At 46.7% G+C, this 12,964-nt stretch overlaps 2 protein-coding genes across 3 annotated transcripts in view; one reads left to right on the plus strand and one right to left on the minus strand.

Moving 5' to 3' along the window:
* MATN4 (matrilin 4) overlaps positions 1 to 12,964 on the minus strand; it is a 39,799-nt gene that overhangs the window by 12,958 nt on the left and 13,877 nt on the right. The window contains exon 2 of one of the 2 annotated variants that reach the window (XM_081012431.1): positions 393 to 502. In XM_081012431.1, the coding sequence (XP_080868557.1) occupies positions 393 to 468 (76 nt within the window). In that variant the 5' untranslated portion in view covers positions 469 to 502. Of the gene's footprint in view, positions 1 to 392; positions 515 to 12,964 lie in introns of both variants that reach the window. The other variant, XM_081012430.1, reaches the window with a different exon arrangement.
* Positions 10,985 to 12,964, plus strand: part of RBPJL (recombination signal binding protein for immunoglobulin kappa J region like) — a 41,158-nt gene continuing 39,178 nt past the window's right edge. Inside the window, exon 1 of the mRNA XM_081012432.1 lies at positions 10,985 to 11,032. Within this exon, the coding sequence (XP_080868558.1) occupies positions 11,023 to 11,032 (10 nt within the window). The 5' untranslated portion in view covers positions 10,985 to 11,022. The remainder of the gene's footprint in view (positions 11,033 to 12,964) is intronic.

The raw sequence follows: 12,964 nt of genomic DNA on the forward strand, positions 1-12,964 counted from the left end.
TATTGGCCATGCTGGCTGAGACTGACGGGAGCAACATTTACTATTTACTTATCACATTTGTATGCCACCTTCTTCCTCTAAGGAGCTCTGGGTGGTGCACATGGTTTGCCCCCCTCCTCATTTAATCCCCACAAAAACCCTGTGAGGTAGGTTAGGCTAAGGGGCAGTGACTGGCCCAAGGTCACCCAGTGAGCTTCATGGTCTCTCATGTGTGCATGGTCCAGTATAAATCCAACATCAATGACATGCTTCAGAATACCCCCTCAAAAAACCCAGAAGTTATTATGTTCCTTTCGTGAGAATGAATTCACAGGCTACTCCTTGCTATGCTTAATACAGCTCTGATTCAATTGGTATCTGTTGCCTATATATCTTTTCGACTGGCAGCTTACCTAGGAGTTTCGGTCGGGCTTCCAATGCTGTAAAGGCAAGGAGGAGGAGAGGGGCAATATATAGCAGCTTCATCATTCAGTTTCGAGACTGCAGAATCCCAGGAAGAAGTCTAAAGGATTTTCTGGGGGGAAAGAGAGAACATTCAATGAGATTCTGCAATGTTTCCTTCACCTTTTCTGCACTCTGCGCTGTTTTAGGCTGCAATCCTTACCACGTCTACTCAGAAGTGAATCCTATTCAAGTCAATGGGGCTTGCTCCCAGGTAAGTGGGAGAATAAGGACTGCAGCCCAACTCCCAAATCAGAATTTTGAAGGTAAGCATTCCAACTTGCTATGTGAAATAGTGAACTGTGCAAGTACAAACAACAGCACAATCCTAAGGATGTTTTACTCAGAAGGAAGCCCCATGGAGTTCAGCAGGCCTTACTTCCTGGTGAGTGTGTGCTTAGGATTGAGACCACCACCATCATCTGCTTTTGATCTGTGCTGGGGAAAACAAGCAGACACAGATCCAGTGCCTGGATCCATTTTGGAACACAACATAAGTCTCCATGTCCTTTCAGCAACTTTGCAAATTTCAGCACGTTGAGCTCCAAGTTACTGAACAAAGTACTCTTAATGCAAGGGCATTTCACCAGCACCATCACCGCCCCCCAAATTTTGTGGTTTAGTAGTATTGCTGCAGAAATACTGTGTTACAGTTCCACATCCATAAGGCACTGTGAAACGGCAGTCTGCCTTTCAGACACAGAGCTGTCCTGGCAGCTGGACAAACCTTGTTTCAGCATATAAACCGGGAACAATTTATTGAGGACAGGCAGTCTTTTCAGCTTCCTTTGAGCCAAGCATCTTGCGTAGGCTTCTGAAGGGCAGAAGAAGACTACAAAAAGGAAAAGCCCAACTGTCAGCCCTATACTCAAGATGCTGTGGAAGGAAGTTACCACTCTTGAGTATCAGAGCCAAACTGCACATAATGTTGGTCACGTACGTAGCTGTGCTCTTAAGTGCGGGGGCTGTTGGTGTTTTGGCAAATAGCTAGCATGGGTTACCTGATCCCTAGTGAGGGGAGTACAGTGATTTAACCCATCCTTTGCACTCCCCTCCCTTAGCTAACATTGTGCGATGCCAGGCAGATATGACCCTGGCCAAAGCCATGTGGCTTGCATTTGGCACCAAATTTAAATGGCACTGAACACAAGCTGGGAGCACACTTTGCCTGCCCCACACCAGATGTCGTATTAACCCTGGCAGGCCTAATTTGGTCCATGGGCTGGTAATCCTTCCCCATGCTGTAAATCAAGCCACAGAGCAACCCAAAGCAAGGAACAGGATCAGCATCAGACCCTTCCGAGAAGAGGAACTTTCAGTGGGAAAAGAAGGGCTAGCAAGGGGAGCAATTTGAGACATACCGAGGTGAGGACAATGCAAGGATGGGCACCATGCCCAGCTTGGCAAGAGTAGATAGGTTATCTGATCTGGAGCAGCAGAAAGCAAATAATGAGCAGAGCTCTGGAGATGAAATGTGACAGAGATAAAAGAGAAATTGGATGGCCCCAGCTCTTTGCTTTCAAGGATACAACTCTACCGATTGTTAAGGTCATGCCCCTGGGCCAAGAATCACACTCTCCCCACCACAGAGGCATAGCTCTCCTGTGATCAAATTCAGGATAAGCTTCTAAGTCTCTTGCTAGATGACCTTGGATGGTTTTCATGGAAGCATATCCAGGGTGCTGCTCTCAATGGACTCACAGACAGCAACCAAGCATTTCAGGCTCTTTTGGGGATAGAAACAGACAGATAGCCATTCTAAGGCCCAGTTTGTGGGACCAGGAATGAGCTATGTGCCTGCATGTAGCAGCTGAATCCTACTAGGCTTTACCTACCTAAATTGCAGAGTTGGGAAAGGTTCAGAAAAGGACGACCAAAAGATCAAGGGTTGGAGCTACTCTCTTATGAGGAAAGGTTGTAGCGTTTGGAACTTGGAAGGTTAACTACAGGCATCTGAGAACAAAGTGCTGGAGTAGATGGACCACTGGCCTGATCCCGGAGGCTCTTCTTATGTTCTTATGTAACTGTTCCGCAGCATGGTGAACAAATTCATTTGGGTTGTTTTATTAGCTCTTCCTGCTAAATAAATTTACCGAAGAATTGTGCAACACAGCATTGTGCAATACTCACGAAACCACAATTCACATAGCAATGGTAGCCGCAGCTTGGGGGGAGAGGATTGCATTTTCAGCAGAAACAACTTTTGATATCTAAGAGCGGGGGGGGGGGGGAATGCAATTTTGCTACAACAGAAGCACCTGGAGAAATGACCCAGATTGCTCCCCACAGAAGCTGCTAATATTTAGGATAACTGCAAACTGTCCCCAAAAGACTCCCAAAGTTTAATGACATTATGGAAATAGGGGCTTTGGCCAAAAATCGTGGCTGAAATTGCTTGCAAACCCATGAGGTTGGGAAACGGTTTTCCAGCTTTCTAATAAGAGGGATAAGCGTTGAATTCTAAAAAAGAAAAAAAAGATGTGGTGTTTTGATATATCCACCAGGGGCCACTGCAATGCACAGCAGCTTAAGCCTGCTGGTTTCCTTACTGGCTCTAGGGAGGATTTGTGAATGGGGAAAGAAGAGTGACAACCTTGGCAAAAGGCAGTCAAAGGGAGCTTCTGCTTTCCCCCACGAGGAGATAGTTGGGAAGGGAAGGTTTAAAACACTCCTCCTGCTGCACTCTTGAAAACAGTTGCACCCCCACTCCCCATGATGCGTTACCATCAAAAGAGTTATGGGCCCCAAATCCTGGAAGGCACCGCAGGTTGAGTGATGGGGTGAAACTAGCTATCCATGCCACCCAAATGTTATTGTTGGCATCCGCCTGTCTCAGAAGGTAAACAGATGGGAATCAGCTGTGCATCAAGGGCAGAGGAGGAGCGGGGAGAGAGAACAAGAGAAAGGAGACAGCCCCTTCTGGAAAGGAAAATAATGAAGAAAAGCAAACTTTCTTTGTATTTGCTTGGAAATGGGGGTGTAAGGTGGCTATCTGGCAGGCCTGGGCAACCTTCCGTGGACCTTAAACTAGGTCCGATCTGCACTATACATTTAAAGTAGCATCATACCACTTTAAACAGTCATGGCTTCCCCGCAAAGGATCCTGGGATCTGCTCTTTTATTAAGGGTGCTGAAGAGTTTTTAGGACATACCTCCCTGCCCTCTTTCCCCTCAGTGAGCTACAGTTTCCAGAATGGTTTTACATTTACAATCAATCCCTCTTTTCCCAGGGAACTCTTGCGAACTGTAGCTCCATGAGGGAAATAAGGGTCTCCTAACAACTCTCAAGAGGGACGCGGGAAGCGCTGTGGGTTAAACCACTGAGCCTAGGGCTTGCCAATTGGAAGGTCGGCGGTTCAAATCCCCGTGACGGGGTGAGCTCCCGTTGCTCGGTCCCTGCTCCTGCCAACCTAGCAGTTCGAAAGCACGTCAAAGTGCAAGTAGATAAATAGGTACCACTCTGGCGGGAAGGTAAACGGTGTTTCCGTGTGCTGCTCTGGTTCGCCAGAAGCGGCTTAGTCATGCTGGCCACATGACCCAGAAGCTGTATGCCGGCTCCCTCGGCCAATAAAGAGAGATGAGCGCCGCAACCCCAGAGTCGGTCACGACTGGACCTAATGGTCAGGGGTCCCTTTACCTTTACCTTTAACAACTCTCAGCGCCCTTAACAAACGAAGCTCCCAGAATCCTTTGGAGTGAAGCAAATGCAATGAAGCTGTCCTCTGTGCACTTCCAATGGCTGTCTGAACTGCACACGCCTCACTTTTAATTGCAGCTTTTAGATGGAAAACGCTAGAGCATTTCTCAAGAAACTGCAGAATTGTAGCCTACAGATTGTGGCTAACACCATGTCTTTACAGCTTCCAACACTAGTGATGGGAGCAGACTGAAGCCAAAGTAAATAGTAATGTGTGCGCAGCCTGAGAGAAACCAGAACTAACAAAAAATTGTCCATCCCTACACTGGTCACCTGAAAAGGGGGAGCGATCAGTTCTTTAGACTGCAATCTAAACGTATTTACTGGGATATAAGCATCACTGAGCACAATGGTGCCTACTCCTGAGTAAATATACATAGATTTGCTCCGCTAATCTTTCTCAATGTTCAAACGCTGCCTGGTCACCAAGAGGTGAATTTTATCCTCCACAGGCAACTAGGCTATTAACTCTGAACAGTGGCCCATTCTACAGATTTTCCCCATCATCCATAAAACAGCATTCAAAATTACCCTTCAAATGACCGCAAGCTAAACAAGATTTTGTTCACTGCTCCTAATCATTTTACACCTTGTCACTTCATGCCATTTCCTCATTTCTAAGAATTTGTATTGAGCACCTACAGTTAATCTAAAGGCTCTCTTTGTACGCATACAATATTCTCTCTTTGCACCAGAAAGCTTTCCTCCTTCATGCGTCTTCAAAGTTTGACACAAATTTGTCTCTGAGCCAAAAAGCAAACCCAAACACCTCCATTCATACAGCTGTCAGTTAAGAAAATTGGCAATTTTTCATTCATTGGGAACTGAATGCTCCCCAAGGGGATGCCAGGTGATCCCGGTTCCTTCTGAGCATCAAAAGATTCTAGTCAAATGGGGTTTAAAATGCAAATATATGCTAAGGAAAACATGCCAAAAAAGCAATTAAGGAAATCACATCTGAACTATTCTAACCAGTAAGACTTTACTCAGGCAAGCCATTTTTGAGAAGGAGAAAAACTGCCTTTGCAAAAAAAGAAGAAGATTTTTTTGGGAGTCTTAAGGTCTCGCAGACACAAAAAGAATCAGACAAGGTTGCTTACATTCATGATCTGGCCCCCTATCCATTAGCGGATCCAGTGACATTTATCAGGACTCTTGAACCACAAGCAGGAAGACTAAAACATACATCCACAAACCAATCCTACCCATGTTTACTTAAGAATAAGTCTTGTCGGCTAATTAAATACTTAGATTAAATGCTAATTAAATGCTTGGACTGTGTTTTTATTCCTCTACGAATGAAGCTGCAATCCTAAACATCTTATCCCATTCTTCAATAGAGTTTACTTCTAAGTTAGTGTATACAATTGCAATCTTAACCCCACTTACCTGGGAGTAAGTATGTTTGCATTCAATAGGACTCATTTCTGAGTGGACATAGTCAAGATTGTGCTATTTTAGGCTGTGATCCTAAACAACAGTAGGGCCCTATGCATGTCTGCTAAAAGTAAGCTCCAGCGACTTATTATTGGGGCTTATTACCATGTAAATTTTTATAAGATTGCAACCTAAGTCCCTTTGAAATCAGTGTGTTGAGTAAGTCTCTATAGAACCAAGAAGTTCACAAAATATATTGTCCAGTAATCAAGAATACTCTAAGTCTACAGTGACTTCTATTATTTAGGTAAAGGTAAAGGACCCCTGACACTTAAGTTCAGTCGCAAACGACTCTGTGGTTGCGGTGCTCATCTTGCTTTACTGGCCGAGGGAGCTGACATTTGTCCGCAGGCAGTTTTTCTGGCTCATGCTCTGGCGAAACCAGAGCAGTACACGGAAACGCCATTTATAGTGGTGCCCCGCAAGACGAATGCCTCGCAAGACAAAAAACCCGCTAGACGAAAGGGTTTTCCGTTTTTCAATGTGCTTCACAAGACGAATTTCCCTATGGGCTTGCTTCGCAAAACGAAAAAGTCTTGCGAGTCTTGCGATTTTTTTCGCTCCCCCCCCTTTTTCTAAGCCGCTAAGCCGCTAATAGCCTTTTAGCCGCTAAGCCGCTAAGCCTTTAATAGCCGCTAAACCGCTAATAGCGCTAATCCACTAAGCCGCTAATAGGGTTGCTTCGCAAGACGAAAAAACCGCTAGACGAAGAGACTCGTGGAACGGATTAATTTCATCTTGCGAGGCACCACTGTACCTTCCTGCCGGAGCGGTACCTATTTATCTACTTGCACTTTGACGTGCTTTAAAACTTCTGGGTTGGCAGGAGCTGGGACCGAGCAACGGGAGCTCACACCATCGTGGGGATTCGAACCGCTGACCTTCAGATCGGTTTAAACCACAGAGCCACCCGATGCAAGGTTCAAATGATATATATTAAGTGCAAATCATTAGCTTTCCCCACCCCCCTTGGGGCCTCATTTACTATTGATACTAGCACCATCCATGAAGGAAAAGTCTCCCGCCTGTCTTTGATTCTTCCTTTCCTTGATTCTCTTTCCTTTCCCATATCTGATCTGACTGGTCATCAGGTGTGGTGCTTAGAATGTTAAACTAGGACCAGAGGGGGCTGACTTGTTTGTAACTGGGGAGGGGGAGAACCAGGAACACCACTTGAGCTCCTTGGAAGAAAGGTGGGACGTAACATAATAATAAATTTTAAATGTATAATGTCACTTGACTCCACAGAACACGGCAAAAACCTGTCTCTTTCCTCTCTGCCCCTTCAGTTAAAAAACCCTGGAATATACTCTAGTTCTGCCCTGAAGTAAGCAACTCTTAAACAGCTCCATCCACTAGACCTGCTGCCCTTCGTGCCTGGAATTTCCTCCCGGAATACCATCTTGGTGCCACAGAATTTTTCTCTCTGTTCAAAGCCTTCCTCCAAGCTCCCCTCTGACATGAGGCCCTTTCTTACTCCTGACTCCATGTTTCTTTTCTATCCCTCTGTTATCTCCCCCCCCCCCGCCCCAATCACCTAAATTCACACTCTTTGAGCCAGATTCTTGGTATGAGGAAAATAACGGCCCAACAGATCGTCTGGATTGTGTGGCGATGTTTCTAGGCATCCTTGTTCAAATTAACACATGTGGAAGTTTCCCCCGTTGCAAGCCGCATCAAAGTACATCCACATCTGTTTTGTGTAAGTACCTCAGAGCTGAACTAAAGCGCTATTCGGCCATTTGTCTCCTGGGTTAAATCAACATGCAGGCAGGGAAGAGAAGTCTAGATTCCCCCATCACCACCATCCCTTGGAACATCTGTTGTGGAGAGCCTGGTTTACTCATGGAGGGACCCTGATTTTTCAGGATTCGATCTCGTGCAAAGACTCTACATAAGAACAGCCTCCCTGCTGCAGTCACCCTCCATCTCAGAGGGTAGAGGGGGCAGTGATGAAGGGGGACAGAGCTAGCAGAAGCCATATAGATTCTTCCTCTCACCTATTGATTTAACCCTGTGGATGAACGTTTCAAAGAATCATAGAGTTGGAGGGGACTCTGAGGATCATCTAGTCCAACCCCCTGAAATGCAGGAATATGAATGAATGCAGGGGCAAAGGCATTTTTGGCATCCCCTGGAGAAAGTACCATGAAGGCAGCTTTGCTGCTTGCACCTCAAAAGGAGTTGTGCCCAGCCTCCAGCGCCACCCTGGAATATTTATTTACTCATTTGTTTGCTGCCTTTCCCTCCAAGCAGGGCAGGGCAGGATGCATGGTTCTCCCCTCTTCTTATCCGCAAACTACAACCCTGTCAGGTAGGTTAGACGGAGAGGCAGGGAGTGGTCCAAGGTCGCCCTGCGAACTTCATGGCTGTGTGGGGATTTGAACCCGGGTCTCCCATTTCCTAGTCCGACACTCTAACCACTGGACTGTGCTGACTCACTGAACAGAAACAGGAGCAGGACTCTTATCCTGCTCTAATGTGAGTGGTGTGGGGCAGATATATGCCAATCCTCCTCATGTCATACAACTAAAGCTGTTCTCAGAGAGAAACCGCTGCTAAGCAGAGGAAGAGGGATATGAGGCTGAAGGTTAAAATCCCACTGAAGTGTCACAAAATAGCAAGCAAGTTTTCAAATCCAGCTGAACTTTTTGTCAGACTGGATGTCAAGGAAAGCCAGGGACTGTAGGGACATGAGAAAAAGCTTCACTTCCTGTTGATGCCATAATATCACTGCATGGACAGCACCTTCACCTTCCATTACCCCTCTGTCCCAGACACTCCAGGGATGGAGTGATGAGCCACAGAGCCCGTCAAAAAGTCATGTGGGTTAGCTTAATTTTGGACTCACACACGGTGAGAGAAAACCTCAGCTTCTACAAAAGCCATTTGCACGGAACACTTTCTACTTAAAAAAAACCCCTGCACTGTTTTTACCACTTCTTAAATTATTATTATTTCTCTCTCTCTCCCCCTTTGGCAATGCAGCAATAACCACAAAAATTGTTTTGGGCAGCTGTGCCATGCATAACATTTCTTGCATTCTACCATGTCCAAAGCTTGCTTCAATGACTGGGTGGCAAGCAGCCTGATTCTGTCTGGGTCCAGGTCATTTCGAAAGCTCAACTAGAGAAAGAAAAACTTGAGAAAAAGAAACAAGAGAAGAAGTGAGATGTTTATTTAAAAAATGAGGAGAGAACCAATTTATTTTAACCAGAGGGGAATCACATGGTAATACTGCTGACCATCCCTACAGGATTATAGTAAGCATTAGTGTGTGTGTGTGTGTGTGTGTGTGTGTGTGTGTGTGTAATGAAACTGAATACAGACAAGAGAGAGGTGCTGCGTGTTGCAGGCTCTCAAGTGTGCAAAGTGAGTGGACAACCTGTTATGAATGGAGGTGGCGCTCCCCCGGACAGATTAGGTTAGTAGGCTGGGCATGCTTCTTGGCCAACTAATGTTGCTTGAGGGTCAGGTGGCTTCAGTGGCTACGAGCGACTGTCTCAAACTATGGGCCTTCCTTGGCAGAGAAAGCTTGGCTGCAGTGCTCCATGCTCAGATAACCTCAAGAATGGACTACTGCAATGCACTCCACATGGGCCTGCCCCTTGAAGACAGTTCGAAAGCTGCGACTGGTGCAGAATGCAGTGGCCGGGATTCTGGCAGACAGGACCGGTCCCAAATATCTCAAGGAGTGCCTCCTCCCATACAAACCTACCCCAGAATCAAGATCTGCAGGGGAGGCCCTATGAGTTTCCCTGTGACAAGGTCAAGATGCAGCTTTTTCAGCAGGCCTTGGCGGGGATGAGGGAAGAGGTTGGTACATCCCTCCCATTTACATGCAACCCAATCTAGGACCCCATTACAAAGTGTGAGCTATAGATGCCTATGAATGAATGAGTAAATAAATCAATTTGACCGCTTAGATGTACCATACTATATTTGGGGAAGGACCATAGCTCAGTGCTACAACATTTCCTGGCAGGCAGAAGGTCCAGGTTCAATCCCCAGCGTCTCCAGGTAAGGTTAGGAGACTCCTTCCTGAAACCTTGGACCGCAAGTTGGCATAGACCAGGGGTCATCAAACTTTTTCAGCAGGGGGCCGGTCCACCGTCCCTCAGACCTTGTAGGGAGCCAGACTATATTTGGGGGGGGTGAACAAATTCCTATGCCCCACAAATAACCCAGATGCATTTTAAATAAAAGGACACATTCTACTCATGTAAAAACATGCTGATTCCCAGACCGTCCGCAGGCCGGATTTAGAAGGCAATTGGGCCGGATCCGGGCCTTAGTTTGCCTACCCATGGCATAGACAATGGGGATGGGGGAAAAACTCAATCCAATTCATGTTTGAAGATCAATTTATTCAATTGGCACTTTCGAAAAGATGTGGGACTTGAAACACAGCCATCCTTTAGCCCAAGGGACACATCCCTTGCAGGCAGGCTGCAGGCAGGTGATGGTGGGGGTCAGATGCAAAAATGGGAGGTGTATCAGACATGATTCTGACCTTTGCAATGGGCTACCTTCCAGCCATGAAAAGACCAGAGGTTTCTGAACATATTCGTTTCTACACGCATCTATATACACCAGAGGTATCTCTCAGTCCTGACAAACAAATGACTCCACAGTTCAAGGACACACTCAAGCCAGGAAAAAAGCATTCAAGAAGGGGAATAAGGGGATAGAACAAGGACAGTCCCAAGGGCCCAATAGGTAGTCCTGGAGAGCCCCATCCAGTTCCCAGGGCTCTCCACCCCTTGTCCTAAGCAGCAGGGGGATCTGGGCCCAGAGGCAGAGTGAGTGGGCAACAGCAAGAAGGGGAACAAGGAGGAGACCTGCTTATTGCCCACAAGCCTGCTCCAAAAGAATCCCAAACAAAACCTGGAACCAGCATTGCCCTCAACTCCCCGCCCCCAATGCTGCAGCCGTTGTTCGGTGGTAGTGGAAGGTTTGTGAGAAGCCAGGAGCAGGAAAGCAGCTGGGGGAAGGATGTGCAAATATTGAGCAGCAGTGGAAGCATTTGAGCAACAGGCCTTGGAGATTGTGGGCTGTTGTTTTTTTATTGTTAAAAAAAAGAGCTCTGCTGCAAAGCCAAGGATATTCCAATGGGTTGTTTAAAGCAAAGACCTTCACAACCTGTGCGGAGGGGATAAGGGTATTTGTGTTTGGGCAAAGCCGGTCAAGAGATAAGTGGCTCTACTGGAAAAGCAGCCTATGATTCCTAATTTTAAAAAGGTATGATGCAGGCGGCGGGGGGGGGGGGGGGGGGACTCCACAGAATTTGGGAGCAGCCAAAAAGCTTATCTCGGCCAGCAGTCCCCTTGCCAGTGCATAAAAAGAAGCCAAGACAGAGAAAGCCAAAGAGCGAATGGAGGCTGCAGGTGGTGCATTTCAGTTCCTGGAATGATCAAAAGCTAGAAGAAGGGGTCCCTGATCACATAATGGAGCCAGGTATGTCAATGTGAAACCCAATAGGAGTCCTGGCTCTCTCCCTCTCACTGCTCTACCCAGCAATGTCTTGCCCTGTTCCCATTTTGTACTGTCTGGACTAACAGCCAAATCCTGAGTTTCAAGAAAAGCAGCCGCTTTGGGTTTCAGTGTGGCCTGCCTGGTCAATTCTTTATTTAATCTTTTTTTCCTCCCCTTTGCTGGATGCTGGTTAATAGAAATGCTTTGAATATTCCAATTGTGAATCACACGGGTGAATACACTGTCTGCCCCAGAGCATAGCAGAATAACACACAGCAAAGTTTCTGGGCAGGATTCTCTTCCAGGTCTACCTGGAGATGCCAGGGATCAAAACTGGGAACATCTGTTTACATGGCAGCTTCTCTGCCACTAAGCTATGGCTCTCACTTCTTTGGTAAAGAAAGTTACAATCATAAAATCAGAGTTCATAGAATCATCTAGCCCAGGCTTCCTCAAACTTGGCCCTCCAGATGTTTTTGGCCTACAACTCCCATGATCCCTAGCTAGCAGGACCAGTGGTCACAGATGATGGAAACTGTAGTCTCAAAACATCTGGAGGGCCAAGGTTGAGGAAGCCTGATCTAGTCCAACTCCCTGCAATTCAGGAATCATTTGCCCAATGTGAGGCTCAAATCCATGACCCTGAGCATGAGAGTAAGAGTCTCATGCTCTACCGACTAGGCTGTCCTCAGTTAAAACATTCCACAGTATATTTTGCATGGAATATACTCGGACAGTGTCTTGGACAGTGATTCTGATGCAGAAGAATCCTTTACTGTGGTGGCACCCCAATTATGAACACCTCCACACATGCTTTTTTCCAGTGCCAGCTCAAAATTCATTCATCAGTTTACTAAAGGCATTTTTAGGATGCTAGCTGTGAAATTATTTTGAAGTATGAAGCCGCTTCAGTGCTTTTGGAGAGTTCTGTTATTTACTGTGTTTTTAATTCCTGGTGGCATTTATGGTCGTTTCTGGAATTTAATGCATTTGTGGTTTTATGTTCTGTATTTTACTCTGCTTCGTAGCCAGCTCTGGTACAGTTTTGGATGGAAGACTAGGTTAGAAATAGTTTAGCTACACAAATAAATACATAAAACCCTCAATGCACATGCAACAGAAGGAAGAGAGGTGGCCCAGATTGAATGCTCAATGACTCAGTGGGAGGGGTCCCTGCATTCCCCCAAGAAGAGCCAGCACTGCTTGGGCATAACTGCATGTGTGAAGGCTTCCAAAGGTAAAGGTAAAGGACCCATGACAGTTAAGTCCAGTTACGAACGACTCTGGGGTTGTGTTGCTCATCTCGCTTTACTGGCCGAGGGAGCCGACGTTTGTCCGCAGACAGTTTTTCCAGGTCATGTGGCCAGCATGACAAAGCCACTTCTGGCGAAACCAGAGCAGCGCATGGAAACGCCATTTACCTTCCCGCTGGAGTGGTACCTATTTACTTGCACTTTGACGTGCTTTTGAACTGCTAGGTTGGCAGGAACAGGGACCGAGCAACTGGAGCTCACCCCGACCTTCCAATCGGCAAACCCTAGGCTCAGTGGTTTAGACCACAGCGCCACCCGTTTGTAACTAGCCAAATTAATACGGAGCGAGTGGGAGGGAAGGGGGTAGTGGGGGCACACAGTGATGGAGGTGGGGCTAGCCAGCGAGGCCCCGCTCATCAATTTCATCAATGTGTAAGTTCCAGCTTCTGAAAAGGGCTTGATGAGCACTACCCAGAGGGTTGACTCCAGCAAAGTCAATGCCTTTGTGCATTGAAATTGTTCCACAAACTCAATGACTTCACTGCATACAACCCAGATTCACCCACTGCAGGTTACCCAACTCCTGCTTGGTGGCTTCCTAGACTTGTGCCAGTTCCGAGTGCCTATTCTGAGTGTTGAGTACCAAGCACACCGGGCTGGC

The sequence above is a fragment of the Podarcis pityusensis genome, assembly GCF_964106645.2.
Source record: "Podarcis pityusensis genome assembly, chromosome: 6".
Classification (NCBI taxonomy): domain Eukaryota; kingdom Metazoa; phylum Chordata; class Lepidosauria; order Squamata; family Lacertidae; genus Podarcis; species Podarcis pityusensis.